This window comes from Arvicola amphibius, chromosome 3, assembly GCF_903992535.2.
Source record: "Arvicola amphibius chromosome 3, mArvAmp1.2, whole genome shotgun sequence".
Taxonomy (NCBI): Eukaryota; Metazoa; Chordata; class Mammalia; order Rodentia; family Cricetidae; genus Arvicola; species Arvicola amphibius.
The window spans coordinates 90,900,913-90,918,750 of record NC_052049.1 but is presented as its reverse complement, the minus strand read 5'-3'; the positions used below and the strand labels follow the sequence as shown (position 1 = coordinate 90,918,750).

General features: G+C 46.6%; 1 protein-coding gene across 2 annotated transcripts in view; it reads right to left on the bottom strand.

Annotated features, from left to right (window-relative positions):
- Nucleotides 1-10,938: 10,938 nt before the first annotated feature.
- The window catches only part of Kiaa0895 (KIAA0895 ortholog), a 69,763-nt gene continuing 62,863 nt past the window's right edge, over nt 10,939-17,838 (bottom strand). For both annotated transcript variants that reach the window (XM_038322934.1, XM_038322935.1), the window contains 2 exons: nt 16,172-16,269; nt 10,939-11,097 (listed from right to left, as the gene is read on the bottom strand). In XM_038322934.1, coding sequence (XP_038178862.1) covers nt 10,939-11,097; nt 16,172-16,269 — 257 coding nt within the window. The remainder of the gene's footprint in view (nt 11,098-16,171; nt 16,270-17,838) is intronic.

Sequence of the window (17,838 nt, the reverse complement as noted above, 5' to 3'; positions counted from 1 at the left end):
TATAGTCATTATTAATTCAGACTGGTGGTCCCAGTCTAAAAGCTACACACTCCTTTTTTACCCCCTTTCCAGATGGCTTAGCAGTTTGCATTGGAGTTTCTTAGAAATATCTCACGCACACCTAGGTGTATGCATTTGCCTCCAATTCCAGCTCTGGGAGGCTGATACAGGAAGGTTGCTGAGTTCACAGCCAGCCTGGGCTAACCGTATCTTTAAAGAAAAAAAGTAAAGGATTGTGCGCCATCAACAAAATAAATAGGATGCTGTTTTGTTTCATTTTGAGACAGGGTCTGACCATAGCTCTGTCAGGTCCAGAGCTGGCTGTGTAGACAGGTTGGCTTTAAATTAACAGGAATGCTTGCCTCTGCCTCCCAAGTGCTGGGATTAAAAGCATTTGCCAACCATGCCAGGTGTATATAGAACTTTTGTGTGCTCATGTGCATGCGTGTGCGTGTGTGTGTGTGTGTGTGTGTGTGTGTTGGGGGGCAGAGGACAATCTCAGGTGTCACTCCTTAGGTGTGCTTTTTTTTTCCTCAGTCCCTCGCTAGCCCACAGTTCCCCACGTATGTTAGGCTGACTGGCCAGGGAAGCCCAGGCATTCTGTCTTCACCTCTCCAACTCTGGAATTAGAAAAATATACCACCATGCTTGGCTTTTTTCACATGGGTCTTGATGATGCTTACAAGGCAAGCACTCACAGACTGAACTAACTATATCTCCAGCCCTAGGGCTTTTTATATACAAATGGCCTTCTGTGCTAACCGTCATGTTCTTAGGTTTTTAAGTGAGAGTCTGAAACGGACGCTTGTAGTATCAAGTTCTTGTTGTTGCCTTGAAAGTGTAGGCTTGGGTGGTATTCCTGTTACCACCCAGCCTGCTACACCTTATCCCAAGAAAATTCCATTCTATAAAAACAAAGAAGCTGGGCATGGTGCTGCACGCCTTTAGTCCCGGGACACAGAAGGAAGAGGTGTGAGCATAGATCTGAGCTGAAGGCCAGCCTTGCTGCCAGGGGAGACCTTAAAAAACAAAATGTGTATCTCCTGTCATCATTCACTGATTTGAGGGTGGAGTTTCCTGTAACAATGAGGTGTGTGGGGGTGTGTGTGCATGCGCGCGCCTGCCTGTGCCACACTTACTATGTCTCATGGTACTAAGATCGTCACAGAAGCACTAACTCAGAAAGTGGCTGGAAATAAACTTAAGGGAAGCACTAGACTGAGTACCTACTGCATCACAAAACACATCCATAAACTACCTCATGTTGCATGGAACAACCCACCCATGTGCCTGGAATGTAGAGTGCGCTGTAACAGGTGGTCCTACAAGTAGAGAAGCTGTATTTTGTTGTTGAGTCAAAGCTGTGCACACTCTTTTTGGTGTTCAAGACAGGGTCTTTCTGTGTAGCCCTGGCTGTCCTGAAGCTCCCTCTGTAGACCAGGCTGGCCTTGAGTTCAGGGATCTACCAGTCTCTGCCTCCCGAGTGTTGGGATTAAAGGTGTGTGCAAAACACATGGCCTGTTCATACTCTTGAACAGCTGAACCATTTCTCCAGTCCCTACACAGCAAGTCTTAAAAATAATAAAAAAAAAAAATTAAAAAAAAGGTTCCAGGGTGAGGAAGGGGGAGCACAGAGGTCTTTGTTCACAGAGGAGCCTGGAAGTCTAGCATACAAGGTCGTTCCTTCAGGGGAAGGACTGCATTACCTGTTACCCACTTGGAAGCTGGAGTGACGTGCCCTCTAATCTGGTGTGCTGTCTGTGTGGCCGGAGACTTCTGGCATCGGTCCACCCCCCAGACCGTTACTATAAAGTTTATTTTCTCAGTCAGTCTATAGAACCTATCTTTATGGACTTTACAAATAGTTTTGATGTAGTCACATCTGATCTATATTTTGCTTACTTTGTCCTCAAGGAGATTCACGTATGCTTTGTTGGGCATGAAGGGTTGAGTTAATCATTACCAGCATAGTTTTTACCAAATTGTGCTGTGCTTCAATCTGTCTAAAATAAACCACTCCGGTCAGGCACCAGAAGTTAGAACCAGCACCGGCTACTGAGTCCTGATGAAGCAGACTGCCTTCTTGCCTCCCTCAGATTGCCTTTCCGCAGTTCATATAGGTCACAGAGAGAACACCCCACACATCCCACAGTCTGGGGTGGGATGGAGAGATGTCCCAGTGGTTAAGAATACTTGTTGCTCTTGCGAGGACCAGAGTGTGATACAGATAGTGGCTCACAGACACAGGGATCTGGTGCCTTCTGAGCTACATGGGCACCAGGCACGCCACTGGTTCATACACATACATGCAGCTAAAACATTCCTGCACATAGAATAAATATATTAAGTCACGTGTGGTGGCATATGCCTTAATAATCCCAATCAGTAGGCATAAGCAATTAATCTCTGTGAGTTCAAGGCCAGCCTGATCTACATAGCGAGTTCCAGGCCAATCAAAGCTACATAGTGAGACCCTGTCTCAAATTAACTAAATAGAATTTGATTTGGGGCAGGAGAGATGGCTTAGTAGTTAAGGAGCACTTGCTGCCTTTCCAGAGGACTGAGTTCAGTTCTGAGCATCCATGCCGGGCAGTTGATACCTGTGTAATTCCAACTCCAGGGAGATCCAACAGCTCTGACTCCAAGGACACCTGCACACATGTACACACAGCCAAATGTCATACATAGAATCGACATTTTATTTGAAAGGGGATTTGGGGTGGAGCTACAGCAGTTAAAAGTACTGGATGCTCCTCCAGAAGGCCCAGGCTTGATTCCCAGCACCCACATGGTGGCTGTGAGTCTAGTTCCAGGGCATCTCACAACCCTTTTCTGCCTCCAGGGGCAAAGCCACACAAGCAGACAAAACACCCATGCATGTAACATTCAAGGGCTGGAGAGATGGTCCAGTGGTTAAGAGCAGGTGCTGCACTTCCAGAGGACCTGAGTTTGGTTCCCAGCACCCTTATCAGGCAGCTCACAGAGCCCATAACTAACTCCAGTTCAAGGAAATCAGGCTCCCTCTTCTGGCCTCTGCAGATGCTTGCATTCATGTGTTTATCCTCCCCACCCCTCCTCTCTCTCTGTCTCTGTCTCTGTCCCTGTCTATCTCTCTGTCTCTCTGTCTCTGTCTGTCTGTCTCTCACACACACACTCGAATGGTCACGCATGTGCACATAATTAAAAATAAATATTTAAATTAAAAAATTCAATTACTTAAAATCTAAAGCTAGTAATGGTAAAATCTGTCTGTAATCACAGACCGGAGGTGGGGGTGGGGGTGCAGGGGGATCAGTTCAAGGTCATCCATCCTCTGACTCATACCAAGTTTAAAACCAGCCTCTTTCAGAAAGAAAAATCCCAAATAATAAAGGAAAGTCACACAGGGCTGGAGACAGTATAATGGTAGAATCTTTGCTTGACCCAGGAAAAGGGTCAGGGAGAGATCCTTGTATTAAAATAAGTAAGAGGACCCAGTACTGGGGGAGGGGAGAGGGAAGAGGCTCACTGGCCAGGCAGTCTAGCCAGTCTATGAGCTCCAGATTCAGTGAGTAACCCTGTCTCAAAGAGAGTGAGCTGGACCTGGTGGCACTTGGGATGCAGAGGCGGGCTGGTCTACAGAGTAAGTTCAAGGGCTACATAGTAAGACATAGCAATGACTTCTAGACTACACAGGGCACACAGGTGGCTGGCACACACCAGCACACATATGTCAACACACAGAGACACACCTATAGCACACACACAAATCACACCATGCAGGTTGATGACTCTACAAATTCAACTGACAACTGTGCCCACAAAGCCAGCTAGCAGAAAGTGCTGGTCACCTGCTCTCACGAGGCCTCGCATTTCAGACTGCACCCCACTCTTTCCCAGCCTTCAGGTCTACATTCACCTACATAGCACCCTACTAACCATCTTCATGGCTGTGAGGGGCAGAATGTTAACACCGGCCCCGTTCTCTTCCCTTCATCCTCAGAATTGCTGCAGGGATGGATTCGCTAGTGAGTCAACACTTGTCAGACAGAAGAGGTAGTCCAGGGGTTTCTAACCAAACCACGGGCACATTTCACATGCCAGTATTGACTTTGATAAACATAACACATGCCATATGGCAAGAAATGCTAGGTTCCTTTTTAAGTGACATTTTTATTATGTGGGTATGTGGGCGTGCATGTGTCTTGGCACCTGTGTGGAGGTCAGAAGACAATTTGCTAGAGTTCCTTCTCTTCTACCGTGTGGGTTCTGTGATGGAACTCGTCATTAGGCATGGCTCACCGAGTCACACTGCCTCCTGGGAGAGCTGCTAAATTATTAATAGCAGGTCCTGAGCAACCAGCAAGAAAGTGGAGATCTGAGTCCTACAGCCAATCCTCGGTGACAGGATGTGCATTCTTCTCTGTGTCCTCCAGTGAGTGCCCTGCTGGCAATTTGGTCTTGGTTCTGTGAGATTTCTAGCAGAGAACACAGTTTAGCCAGTCTAGACTTAGGACCCAAAGAGTAAGAATCACATCTGGTAGATGTTTTGGTTTTTTGAAACTTGGTGGACTTGAACCTGTGGTCTTGATTCAGCCCCACTCAGGGGCCGAGATTCCACCACCACGTGTAGCTAAACTATGAGATGTCATTTGTTAAGGTGCAACCGGTGCTATGAGGCCCTGGCAATGAGCTGCAGAAGTCAGTGACATCTCAGGGACCCTGCATCCAGACTGCCTGAGTTTGAACTCTAGCAAATGCCTAGCTGTGGGGTGTAGCTACTTGCTTGACCTCTGCTCCTCCACTTCCCTGACTATGGTATGAGAATAACAACACATCATAAAGCATTTTATTCTGTGCTAGAAATAGAATTCAGGTGCCCCAGCACTGAACCACATCCCTGGTCTTTTGTAAATCCAAGAGCAAAATTTGCCTGTGTTTAATGGCTAAGCACAGGCTAGCTGGCTGGGTCTTCCTGTGTGTCTCCAGCACGGGGGATCTTCGTTCTGTGCCCACCTCACTCCTCATGGAATGGACTACGGGCGGAAGCACAGAAGCACACAGAAGGCACAAGAAGCAGACTTAGTGGGGACAACAGGTCTCAGCATCCCTTAGCGAGGAGGGAGGAAAACCAGACACAGGGCAGCAGCCTCAGCAATTTGCCTCTTCAGATCCCGCTGCCATCACTGCCTCTGCTCCGTCCCCCTTTGACACCTTGGAGGTCAAAATGAAGTGAGGGCACCTTCTTCTCAGCTTCATCTGCAACCAGCTCTGAGTGAAGCCATGTTTTTAGCACCCCGTGCATACTGTTGCCCTCTTTCCTACACTAGGAACTTAGCATGTCTCTACTTCCAACTGGGCAGCATCCCAGGCACCCCACGGGTGCTGCTTGTTGTTGTAAGACTGGCTGCATGAATTAACTAGTTAGCTTCTGGGGTCTGAGTGTCTTCCAAAGAGGGTATGATAGCTAAAAGTGAATACATGCAGTATGGTACCACAGCCACCTGTTAAAGCCAGAGAGCTGTTTTCCAAGTGTTCATAAAACCAAGTCAGGGCCCATTTCTGGGGTAATTGCCATTTGTATGCAGGTGCACTAACTGTGGCTCTGTCAGAAGATACGGATATATATATATGTATGTGTATATATATGCACATATATATCCAAATAAATACACAGAAATGCATGTGTGCTCACACACTAAATAAAATTTGATTTTAAAATGTGTTTAAGTTTAGAAGAAAGCCAGGCATAAGAACCTATACCTGTATCGCAACACATTGGGAGGCTGAAGCAGGAGGATTGCTGAGAGTTTGAGGTCAGCCTGGGCTGCACAGTGAACCTCTGTCTCAAAACAAAGAAGGAAACAAAACAGTGAGAAGATCCCAACTGAAAAACGAGAAGTGTTTGCAACAGAGACTTGCAGCGTGCTATGTGGCGTGGAGCAAGGGGAACACTTGTTTCCCTAGGGGCGGCTCTGAGGAGTCCCTGGGCAAGAGTACTGGGAACAGCATGGTGAAGGTTGATGGCCACCTTCCACAGAAAGGCCTGAGGGCAAAGGTGTGTGTGTGTGGGGGGGGGGTGAGTTATAGCCCTTTATGGTGACATGAGGAAAGACAGGTTACCTGATGAGCACCTTAGGACACCCTGCTCTGCCCCAACCAGCTTATGTTCCAAACATTTTATCCTAAACTGTCATCTAAACTTTGCTTCAGGTTTTGAAGGAGTGGGGAGAAAGAGGCCAACTTGGGCAAGAAGATGATGATTTACACAACTTGAGCTCAGGTACCTGGAGGTGGGAAGCATAGGAAGTTGGGAGCAGTTGGAACGCCTGACTTTCTGGAGCCTTCCATGATGGGTCTGTTATGTTCCTCTCAGGGCTGGAGACTGTAGGTAAGGCACAGAATGCTGTAGGGGAGCTTGCTTGCCAGCTTGCCTCACACCCAGGCTGTGGACATCTAGAGAAGCCAGATGGTCCACCCACCCCTGAAGCTACAACCATGGTCACTGAGGAGGAGGGGCTGAGGGCCGGAGGCTGGTTCCTTGTTATATGTTGAATCATGTCCCTCACAGTGCAACTTCCTGTATAAAGAGGCCTTGCCGAAGTGATTAAGATGACCTCATTCTGGAGCCCGTGGACCCTGCATCCCACAGGACTTGTGTCCTTAGGAGAAGCAGCATGTAGACACACAGGGCTTCTCTGGAACAGATTGTTTTTGTTGTTGTGAGCCACGTTGTTTTATTGCTTTGTTGTTGTTTGTGTTGTTTTAAGACTGAGTCTTACTATTTAGCTTTAGCTGACCTGGACCTGGCTGACCTTGAACTCAGATATATACATGCCTCTGAGTCTTATGTGCTAGAAATAAAAGCCAGCTCCATCTGGCCTGGTTTATGATACTTTATTATGTGCCCCACCAAAAATAGATTCATTTTTGTATCCAGAACCAGACACATAACAACACCTGAGTGAGTGGGTGAAGGAATGAGAGCTTAGGGAGTCAAGGCAACACGGGAAGAAGTTTGGGGAACAGGAGCAGCAGCACTCGGCTCCTGGGAGTGGCATGTGCTTTGGCTCACCAGCCCAAAGGAAGCACCGGGCCCCAAGCAATAGAGAGGCCAGGGGAGACAAGGGAGACAAAAGTCTCCACTTGAGCCCTCTGCTGGCCATGCCACCCAGCAAAGACCTGACATAGGAGAGCTGAACAGAGAAACTTCTGTTGGCCAGTGGAAGCCAGCGCTGGCTTCTCACCTGTGGGGTGTCTCTCCCTCCTCCACTGCTACTGTGCAGCCTCTGTGCTTCTGAGATTCCTCTGGTCCCATTTGCCCTTTGGGACTGGGTGCCCCATCTCCATTACTGTCAATGGGAGCCAACCCAGTGAAGGGTGGAGATAAGGTGGACAGAAGGTGGATAGCCAGTGTTACAGCTTCAGAGGTTTCATCATGGCGGGAAGCGTGGTGGCAAGCAAGCAGACCTGGTACTGGAGAAGCAGCTGTGGATTCTACCTCTGAATCTGCCGGCAGCAGGAATACAGAGACACTGGGCCTGGCTTGGGCTTCTAAACCTCAAAGTCCACCCCAGTGAGATATTCCTCTAATAAGGCCACACCAAATCCAACAAGGCCACACCTCCTCATGCTTCTGATGACTTAGGGGCCATTCTTATTCAACCACCACAGGAGGTTTTGGGGTTTCCCAGAGCTCACTTTTATGGCATTGCTGGTGAAATGCTGAGACGGTGGCACTGAGAAAGGGCAGCATATGCCAGAGACTGTGGAGGGGTAGCCCTGTTAAATTCAGTGGTGCAGAACTAAGCCATGTTAGTGGCAAAGCTTTGGTGACAGCACCCGGCCCAGAACCATGAGGACCCTTCAATGTGCACCAACATCGTGAGGTACAGGGAGATGTGACCAGGTAAATGACTGATCTGGAGTGGTTTTCTGGGTGCGGTAACTGTCCGGGTCAGCGTACAACTGCGTTAGCAGGATATTTAGTAAGGAGAAATAGAGTTCCAAGTGTCTGTGTGATAGAAGATGCAAGGTCATGAGAGCCATCTGGCTTCCATCGTGATGAAGTAGTTGTTACATGACGGAGCTCAAATTTTGTTGTGATCGGGAGCAAGTGAAGTTGGCAGGGACCTGTAGAGAAACGGGGCTGTGGGAAACAAGCCACAGTGACAACCGGAGCGAGGCACTGTCGCTCGCATGGGCAAGGGATCCCTGAGGCTTTCTGCGTCCCAGAAGCTACACAGCTAATTGTGACTGGCCTGAGAGTTTGGTCCAATATCAGAATCATAGACTACAGAAAGCAGATAGCAGAGAGGCAGGAATAGCTGGGACCACCTGGGATAGCAAGGGGAGCCCTAGAGGGCAAGGGGAAGGGCAGGGGATCAGGCACCTGGCCTTTGGTCTGCTTCTCAGGGTATCTTATGGTACCCCATCCTTCCAGGGACAGAGGGCCACTTTGGTTTTCAGATGTGGCCCTCATTGTTCATGCTGGGTGTGGCAGTGTGCCATTCTAAGGTCAACTAGAGACAGCAGTGGGCAGAGTATGCTCTGTTTTCTCTGGAGAGTTCTGTTTCCTCATAGAGATGACTGACTTGCCTCCTTCCAGGTAGCCTAGGCAGGAAGGACAAGGAAGAAAAGCTCTCTTCCTGCAAGGGGCTTTTGGCCTGCTTCTTCTTTCCCGAGTTTGGCTTTACTTGCCTCTGGGTTCTGGGGCTAATGGTGTTGGCTTAGCAGGGTGAGTTTCAGTGCTGAGTGGAGGATGAAAGATGGGATTATTGAGAGGCAGGTGGATCTCTTTGAGTTCAAGGCCAGCCTAGTCTATGGAGTCAGTTCCAGGACAGCCTGGGCTATACACCGTCCAAAAACCTTAAAAAATTATTTTAGGAAACAAAAACTGATCTTACACTCAATATTAAGAAAGAGAATAAATATCATCAACCCTCAACTTATTTTTTTTGCTGCTATTGTTTTGAGATGGGACCTCACTATGTCTCCCTGGCCTCTCCAAGGACTCTCCAAGACAGTCCCAGATCTTCAGACCCCTCTGTTGTTCTGAGACCACTTTTAGTTGCTGTTAACTTTTGAAGATTTTTAAGGCCAGTCAATGTAATTTAAGGTCATTATTTTTCCTCTACAGAATGCTTTTGAATTTTATTCTTTTTATTTTTGCACCGAAGTGGTAAGGCAAGAAAGCAGTTCCCTTTCCAAACTGGCCAGAGACAGAAGGCCTGCTCACTCTGGAACCACTGCAGATAACCCTACAGGAAATGAAGGCTGCTCAGATTCCCTTTACATATGAACCCTGAGGTAAGAATGTGGTGTTACTGCCAGCAAGAGCTGACTGCGAGCTTCTGGGTGTAGATCCCAGGACTTAAAGCACTGCCCTTCTTTCTCCTGCAGGACTGCCTGCAGTCACTTGGGTGAATTAAGATAACTGAGAACTTGAGATAAGGCTGGAGCGTCTGCTGCAAGGAGAGGCTCACCAGAGGAGTCAGGAACAGACGTCTTGTCCCTCTGGCAAATGCTGTAGGACACCTGTGGGTTATTATGGTGTGGAGTGAAGAGGTATTTTTTTCAAGCTCCCGAAGGCCTTGCTCTACTGCCAAAGGCAAGAGGTGCGGCTCTTAGTTAGAGAGCCTGGGTTTACTTGTAACATTATTTTCTGAAGCAAGCCCTTCCCGCCTGTGGTCTGTGAAGGAGAAGAATCGTAACCCAGGCTTTCTAGCAGGCTAGGCTTCGCAGCACATGTCTCCAGCACATTTCTGCCTGCGCTGAGGCTGAGATGAGCTCTCAGAGGCATTGGAAGCCAGCACAGCAATCCTGGGGCAGTTACGGCAGCACTCTTGCTGGTCGGTATATGGTCGGAAAAGCCAATTATGAGCCCCGGTGCACAGGCTGCAAAGTGTACATGGAATTCTTCTAAGTTCAAGCTGGATCGGGATTGACCAAAGGCCCAGAAACTTCATTTTTTGAACCATGGCCAGGTTTATTCAAGGCCGGCCTGTCTGTCCTCGCCTCATGACACATTCCAAGGTGAGTGGCCTCACTTTTCCTGACTGTTTCATCTGAGTGGATGGATGAATGAATGAATGAGCGAATGAATGAAGCACTAAGATAAAAGGCAGAAAGCAGCGGCTCATTTTCGAGCCACCTGCTGGAGGGAACTGTCACTCGATTCCCTCGCCAAGGGAAGGATCTTAAAAGCTGACTGAAGTTTAAAGGGGCAACTATGTTTTCAACACAGTGTGGTTCAGAGGTAACTGGACAGCAGGCCCTGTGCTGTGGGTGACCTCTAGTTCCAATCACCTGCTGTCCTCTTCAGTGTACTCAAAATGGTGGTGGGGGAGGACAAGGAGAAACAAACAGAGAGCCCTGGGTATGGATCAGTGGCAGATTATACCCATGTCTGATCCTTTGACACACACACACACACACACACACACACACACCTACTCGAGCTTATATAAACTCAGAAAATAAAAACAAAAATGTATAAAACAAAGAACTTAATGAAAAGTTTTCAAATTTCTTTTCATTTTCCTTTTAACATTACTTACCATAGGAAAAATAAGAACTCTTAGATATTGCCAGCCTTTTGGCAAGTTACAAAACGAGTATTTCGAAGAAGAACCATCACCACTGTTTGGCATGGGAAACAGAACCTGGGAGTTTATACAGTACAGTGGAGCTGGCTCAGTGCTCAGGTCACAGGCCATCCGGAGTCTGCAGCAGCAATCTTCCTTTGTCTCTGCTGCGGGCCGGATGAAGAGGAGCGACTTCCGCCTGCAGGCTATAGAAACATTTTAGGAAAATAGTTTCAGGTTTACATATAACCTAAATTTCAGCTGGATACTGAGGGCTGGTCTTCGGAAAGCTGAGCTCAGCCACCACTCTCCTCTACGGGTGCAGGCACTAGGTGCCCCAGCCACTCGCAGCCATGGAGGAGTGGCCGCACTCTTAGATGAGGTCTTTCAGCTCAGCATCAGTCAGCTCATTCACCTCCATGATCCTCTCCAAGTGCTCCATGTAGCGGCTGTGGTCTTGCAGGAAGTGGGGGACTCTCATGTTCTCAGTAACTGCCAGCCCTTTTAAGCGATCCACATCTTCATACGATACCTGAAAAAAGGAACTGCTTTTACAACTACAAGTTACATTCTGGAAGCGAATTTTTCTCCAGGACCTTAAATATGTGGATACGAGACCAAGGTGGTGGCTCTCATCTTTAACCCAGTGCTTGGGAACTTGGAGGCAGATATCGGTGAAGCTCTTTGAGTCTGAGGCCAGCCTGGGCTACATGATGAGATCCTGTATCAAAACAAAACAAAAAACAAAAATGTGGACTGTCAAGTTACTAGCTGCAAAATACAAAAGCAAACAAAAATTGTTGTTTACTTTCCTTTACTACCTTAAATATTATTTTACGCCCTCTCATGGCTAAGCATATGCATAAAAGAAAAGAGAAAATCAGTATTTGACTTCACACTCTTATCTTGGAACTGAGTCAGTCTGTATAAAGTCAGGTGTGTAAGCATCCTGTATGTAAGGACAGACTGTACCTTTTGTTGGTGGTGATGCTGGGGATCAAACTTGGGCCTTGAGCATGCTAGGCAAGTCTACCATTGAGCTACATTCTCAGGTAGGAGACACTAAACTCAAACAAATCTCTTGATTTAAGAGATGATGCACGCCTTTAATCCCAGCACGCAGGAGGCAGAGGCAGGCAGGCAGATCTCTGTGAATTGGAGGCCAGCCTGGGCTATACAGTGAGTTCCAGGACAGAAGGACTACACAGAGAAACCCTGTCTTGAAGAGAAAAAAATCTAAATAAGGGAATCAAAATGCAGCTAGCGTGATGAAACCTGAAGAAGAAAACTCTTGTGGACTGGCTTCCTGCAGACATAATTTGTTATATCCTCTTGCTTCTCACCCTCCATGCTGGTCAACTTTCCCAGAACCAGAGGTGGCATGCATCCTGCTGGTGGGGGGGGGGGGAATTGCCACCCACAGTCTAACTCAGCAGAGGTCTCTGTGATGTGCCCCCTGAGGGCACGCAGTGGGAGTCTTACAGGGATAGCCAGCTGCTGCTCCGTCAGAACTGAGGCTCTCTCCATAGGAAAGGATCTGTATAAAGGAACTGTAAAGCCACCCCGAAGCTGTGATTGAGGGCATAACTCTGGTGGGAAGCTGCTGCTGCTGTCTGGTAGAGGAGGCAGTGTTCCTACCAAATCACCATCTAAATACCATGTGTACGCCCATGCACGAATACTGCTATAGCCATCTAAATACCGTGTGTACGCCCATGCACGAATACTGCTATAGCCATCTAAATACCGTGTGTACGCCCATGCACGAATACTGCTATCTGCTATCATAGCAGCTTCATTCTGCAGGGGGCAGGAGTTAATGGAGAGATGCATAACTGGTCAAAGTGTCAAGAACTAAGTGGCATTTGAGTGGGCAGTCACAAGTGAGCCATTTATATCACTCTCCCGCACTCAGGGTACATCAGAGGGTCAGACAGAAGGTAATAGGGAGTGGTTTGCGATGCTGAGTTCTGGCTGAACTCACAGCAGCTGGGATGGCTCATGAAGCCCACCCCTCCCTGAGGATCATAAAAAGTTAGTGATTGGTGGAAAACAAGTGACATTTTCCTCAGTGTTGCCATTGGCAAGTTGCCCATGTGTCTATAATCAACCCTTCACCCAACTGTAAAGAAACTTGTTGAGTCATGAAAACCACACATGGAGCAGGGAATATTGTCACACACCTTTAATCCCAGCACTCAGGAGGCAGAAGCAGGCAGATTTCTGTGAGTTCAAGGCCAGCCTGATCTACACAGGAGTTCCAGGACAGCCAGGGCTTACAGTGAGAGAGACCCTGTCTCAAAACAAACATGCCCATGAAAGTAGAAAGGGCTCTAGTTGAGAAGAAAAAAAAACTCTTATAATTCTTTAAGTTATTTTTACCTTTAAATTCCAAATCAAGGCTGAATTTGTTTATTTTTGAGTTTGGGGTCTCTCACTATGTAGCCCTGGTTGGCCTAGTACTCACTATATAGATGAGGCTGGCCTCACACTCAGAGATTCGCCTGCCTCTGCCTCCCAGGTGGTGGGCTGAAGGCGTGCGCCAAGCCTGTCCTGGAAAGGCTGATTTTTCAGTATTCCCACTTCTGATCACCACTCTTCCAGGGTTGGCAGGAAGTCTTTTTGAGAAGAAATCATAGTCATATCGCACTTCTATCTTATGATTCTTAATGTTTATATTTCAGTTACCTACTATCTGTACCCCTAAATGTAATAGAAATAGGTTTTCTGTTTATGACAGAGACAAGAGGAAAATGTCCAAGAGCATCTTGTCTACCACAGAACATACTGTATTGTTTACACACTGCAGGGTAACGGCAGCCCTGCCTTAAGCAAGTCTAATGCTAACTTTAAAAAACACATTTGTTACGTACTGGAGCAGGGTGTGGGTGTACGTTAGTGCACTGGAAGGTGTAAGCACAACTTGGCAGTTGTCTGGCTTGGACAAGTGCCTTTACCGGCAGAACCAGCGTGCCAACCCAAATGGCAACATTTTTAAACAATATTGACTCATTTCCTGTCTTTAGCATATTTTGATAATTTTTCTCATAGTGCTTCAATATAACAACATATATATACATATATATATATATATATCCAATTATCACCCTACAACAGCCTCTGTATAAAAAAATTCAAAGCCTTTAAGTAAGACAAGAAATGAGTAAACATAGTAAAGAGTGCATGCCAAAAGAAGAGAGAAGCTGCAGCCTGTGCCATACAGCCAGGCCATGAACAGAGGGCACGCATGTGTGCCTGGAGGACATGAAACATGCTGGCCCAGTGAACACGCAAAGGACAAGAAAACAGAATAGCCTCCCTTTTGGGAAGGAAAAGTTTCAGTGGTTTGGACAGAGAAAACCAGCACAACAATCCTTAAGGGAAGGTCTGATCCAGATAAGGTCTTTCACACTGCAACTGTGGCGCTGCCCAGCTGAGGGAGCTGCGCCAGACAAGGTGGGGCTTAGGACACAACGAGCAGGGAAAGCAGCGGGGCTGCTGCAGGAGCGTGGGCACAGCTGCTGAGTCCCAGGCCACCCAGGGCTACGTAGTGAGACTGCGGTAGTTTCAAAGAAAATGTCCCCTAAATGGAGTGTCACTATTATGAGGTGTGGCCTTGGTGGTGGAAGTATGCCACTTTGCGGGTGGGCTTTGAGGTCGCTTTTGCTTAAGCTTCCCACAGTGTGACAGTCAGTTGACTTCCTGTTGTCTGCAAGGTGTGGTACTCTCAGCTCTAGCATCACGTCTGCCTGCACCCTGCCATGCTTCCTGCTATGATGATAATGGACTGAACTCTGAAACTGTAAGTGAACCACCCCAGTTAAATGATTTCTTTATAAGAGTTGCCATGTTCATTTCATGGTGATTTCATAGCAATAAAACCCAACTAAGACAGAGACCCTATATCAAAATAAATCAATACAATCAAAGAGTTACAGACAAGCCACTCTCTTGTAAGGAGTCAGTGTGGCTGCTGGCTGAGTGGAGGCCAATGCTCACTAACTGTTCCCAAATTCCTAGCGCCCAAGAATGACACTGAAATCTACCCTGCCTGTGCTCAGTAAACGGAGTAGCAGAGGCCAGGTGGCAGTGGATCTGTTTGCAACATGACTTCCTAAATACAGACATATTTTAAACTGTTTTTTAAAATGTGTTTGTTTGTCTGCATGTATATGTGTGTATGACATATATGACTGGTACTTTGGAAGAGCAGAAGAGGGTTCTGGATCCCTGGGAACTAGAGTTATGGATGGTTATAAGGTACCATGTGTGTGCTGAGAATGAAATCCGGATCCTCTGCCAGAGTAACAGGTGCTCTTAACCCATCTCTCCAGCTCCCTAAATACATTTTTAACGAATTATTTTTATTTGTGTATGTGCAGGTGTGCATGTGTATGCAGGTGTGCACAGGTGTGTGTGTGAGTGCAGATGTGCATGTGAGTGCAGGTGTGCATGTGTATGCAGGTGCCTACTGAGGTCAAAAGAAAGAATGGGTCCCCCGAAGTAGAGTTACAGGTGGTTACGAACCATTCCATCTGGGGTGCTGAGAACCAAGTTCAGGTCCTTTGCAAGAACAGCAAAGGCTCTTAGGGACTGAGTCATCTCCCCAGATCCCCAGTTTCTGGAATATTTGAAGCACACTGTTATGACTTGTTGTGTAGAAAGGATTCCTTTCAAATGTCAGCATTCAATGTCAAAGCACTTGGTCATCTGAGTCCCTGATGGCCACATGCAACAAGACTGGTACTGTATTTTAATGTTATAATGAATTAATGGTAAATCAGATAATATCCTTGCTCACAGGAGAGCTTAGAAAGGCAAAGTGCCACAACTACAGCTTCCTTCATACTTTTACAGAGAAAACCTATTTATTTATTTATTTATTTATTTATTATGTATACAGTGTTCTGCCTGAATGTCTGCCTGCAGGCCAGAAGAGGGCACCAGATCTCATGGTTGTGAGCATGAGGTTGAGGTTGGTTGTGAGCATTAGATTGCTGGGAATTGAACTCAGACCTCTGGAAGAGCAGCCAGTGCTCTTAACCGCTGAGCCATCTCTCCAGACCGAGAAAACCTTTTTAAAGATAGATATGGTAGTGTGTGCCCAGAATTCTTGCACTGTCCAAAAATTAAAAGAAAGGGAAAAAAGAAAAAAAGCTTAGTGATAGCGGCACACACCTTAATCTCAGCACTCAGGAGGCAGAGGCAGGCGGATCCTAGGGCAGCCAGAGATAAACAGAGAAACCCTGTGTTGAAAACAAAACAAAACAAGTTTACAGTCATCTTCAGCAGCACATCTATTTGGAGATTATCCTGGCTCCATGAGATCCTGGTTCAATAACAGACAAACAAAATCCAAAAGCAAACCCAAAAAGATGTGTTTTTTTTAAATGCACATGAAAATAAGGTATTTTTCCAAATTCTCTATCCCTCTGTCTCTTACTGATCACACAGAAAGTTTCCTTCTGTTGTCAAAATAAGAAACTTGTTCCAACAACGACAAAGTAACAAACAGTTTGAACTTGAGTGTTTGATCATACAATGGAGCGAAACATACAGAAAACGCTGACAGGGAGCGCTGGAGGGCTGGGTCACTGTGCACTCACCTTGCCCAGGGCAGTCAGCAGATGAAAGTCTATGGACTCTCTGAATCGAAGTATTTGAAGGATTCCATCCAAGTACACCTGGTCTTTACTGAAACACCCTGGAGGAACCAGAAGAATGTTTACTTTCTTTCTCTTTAAAAGACTATTTTATTTTTAATTGTGTGTGTGTGTGTGTGTGTGTGTGTGTGTGTGTGTGGTGTATACCTCAGTATGGACACCTGAGGAGGCCAGAAGCATTAGTTCTCTTGCGGCCGAAGCTGTGAGTTGCCCAGCGTGGGTACTGGGAAGTGGACTCAGGTCCTCTGCACAATCAGCACACATTTCATTGCTGAACCATTTTCCAGCCTCAGTGGTTACTTTTTAATGTTTAAAGAAACATAAAATTGGATGGTAACCATTCTCTTTACGTAGGAGCAGCTCTGTTTTTTTTTAAATAGCCTACTTTTATTTTTTGAGACAGGGTCTCACACACTAGATAGCTTTAGCTGTGCTGGCACTCTTTGTAGACCAGGCTAGCCTTGAGCCCAGAGAGATCCACCTGCTTCTGTTTTGTGCTGGGATTAAAGGTGTGCACCACCATGCCCAGCCCATGTTTGTTTTTATTCAATTATTTTTACAACATAAAAGGCAAGATCTTGGAAAGTAACAAAATGGTATTGATAGCACACAGTCCAGTACTTTGACTTGAAGAACTCATTTTACTGCTTTTTGTTAATTAAAATGACATCCTCCCCAAACTTAAAGACTGGAACTTAGAAGTCAGTGCCTTACAAACATTACCCCACCACAACTGAGCCTGAAGGGGATGCCTTGGTGTGAAGGGAGATAGGGTGAGCGGTCTCACGAGGGCACTGTGGAGATAGGGTGAGCGGTCTCCGAGGCACTGTGGAGATGAGGGCGCTTGGCTGTCCTATTTTCCTCTGTTTGCTCTGTGCTAAACAGCAATAGTCCTGCCCTAACTCCTTCATAAAGGTCATGACCCTGGACACTGGTGCATCCCTGTGATTGCAGCTATTTGGGACGTTGAGGCAAAAGGATTTTGAATGCGACCATCCTGGGGAAATAACACGACACTGTTTGGTTGATTAGCGTTGTCTTGTTTTTGTTTTCAGTTTTGAGACTAGATTTCAGGCTCAGGAAACATCTTGGTCTGTAAAGAGCTCGCCTCTTAAACATGAAAACCTGAGTTCAATTCTAAAAACCTACATCTAAGAACTGTCAATGAAACTGACTCTTGTTGTGGAGCCCAGGCTGGCTTTGAAGGCACATCCATTTCCCACCTCAGCCTCCCAAGAGTGGAATTACAGGCATGTGCTATCACACCCAGCTAAAACTGTGTCTTAATGGTTTAAAAACCAGAAAGCCAAGATTGATCTACACAGGGAGTTCCTAGTCAGCCAGGCTTACATTGAGACTCTATCTCAAAACAAAACAAAAACCTAACATCATGGGTTTGTACTCAGTTGGTACAGTGCATGCAGGGATTCCCAGCACTGCACAAACCTGATAGTGGTGCACATCTGTAATTCTAGAGGTAGAGAGATCAGAAGTACATAGCAAATCTTAAGCCAACCTGGACTACCAAAACCTTGTCTTAGAAAAACATAAAACAGCAAAATGCCAGCCAAACAACCCACCACACCACACACACACACACACACACACAC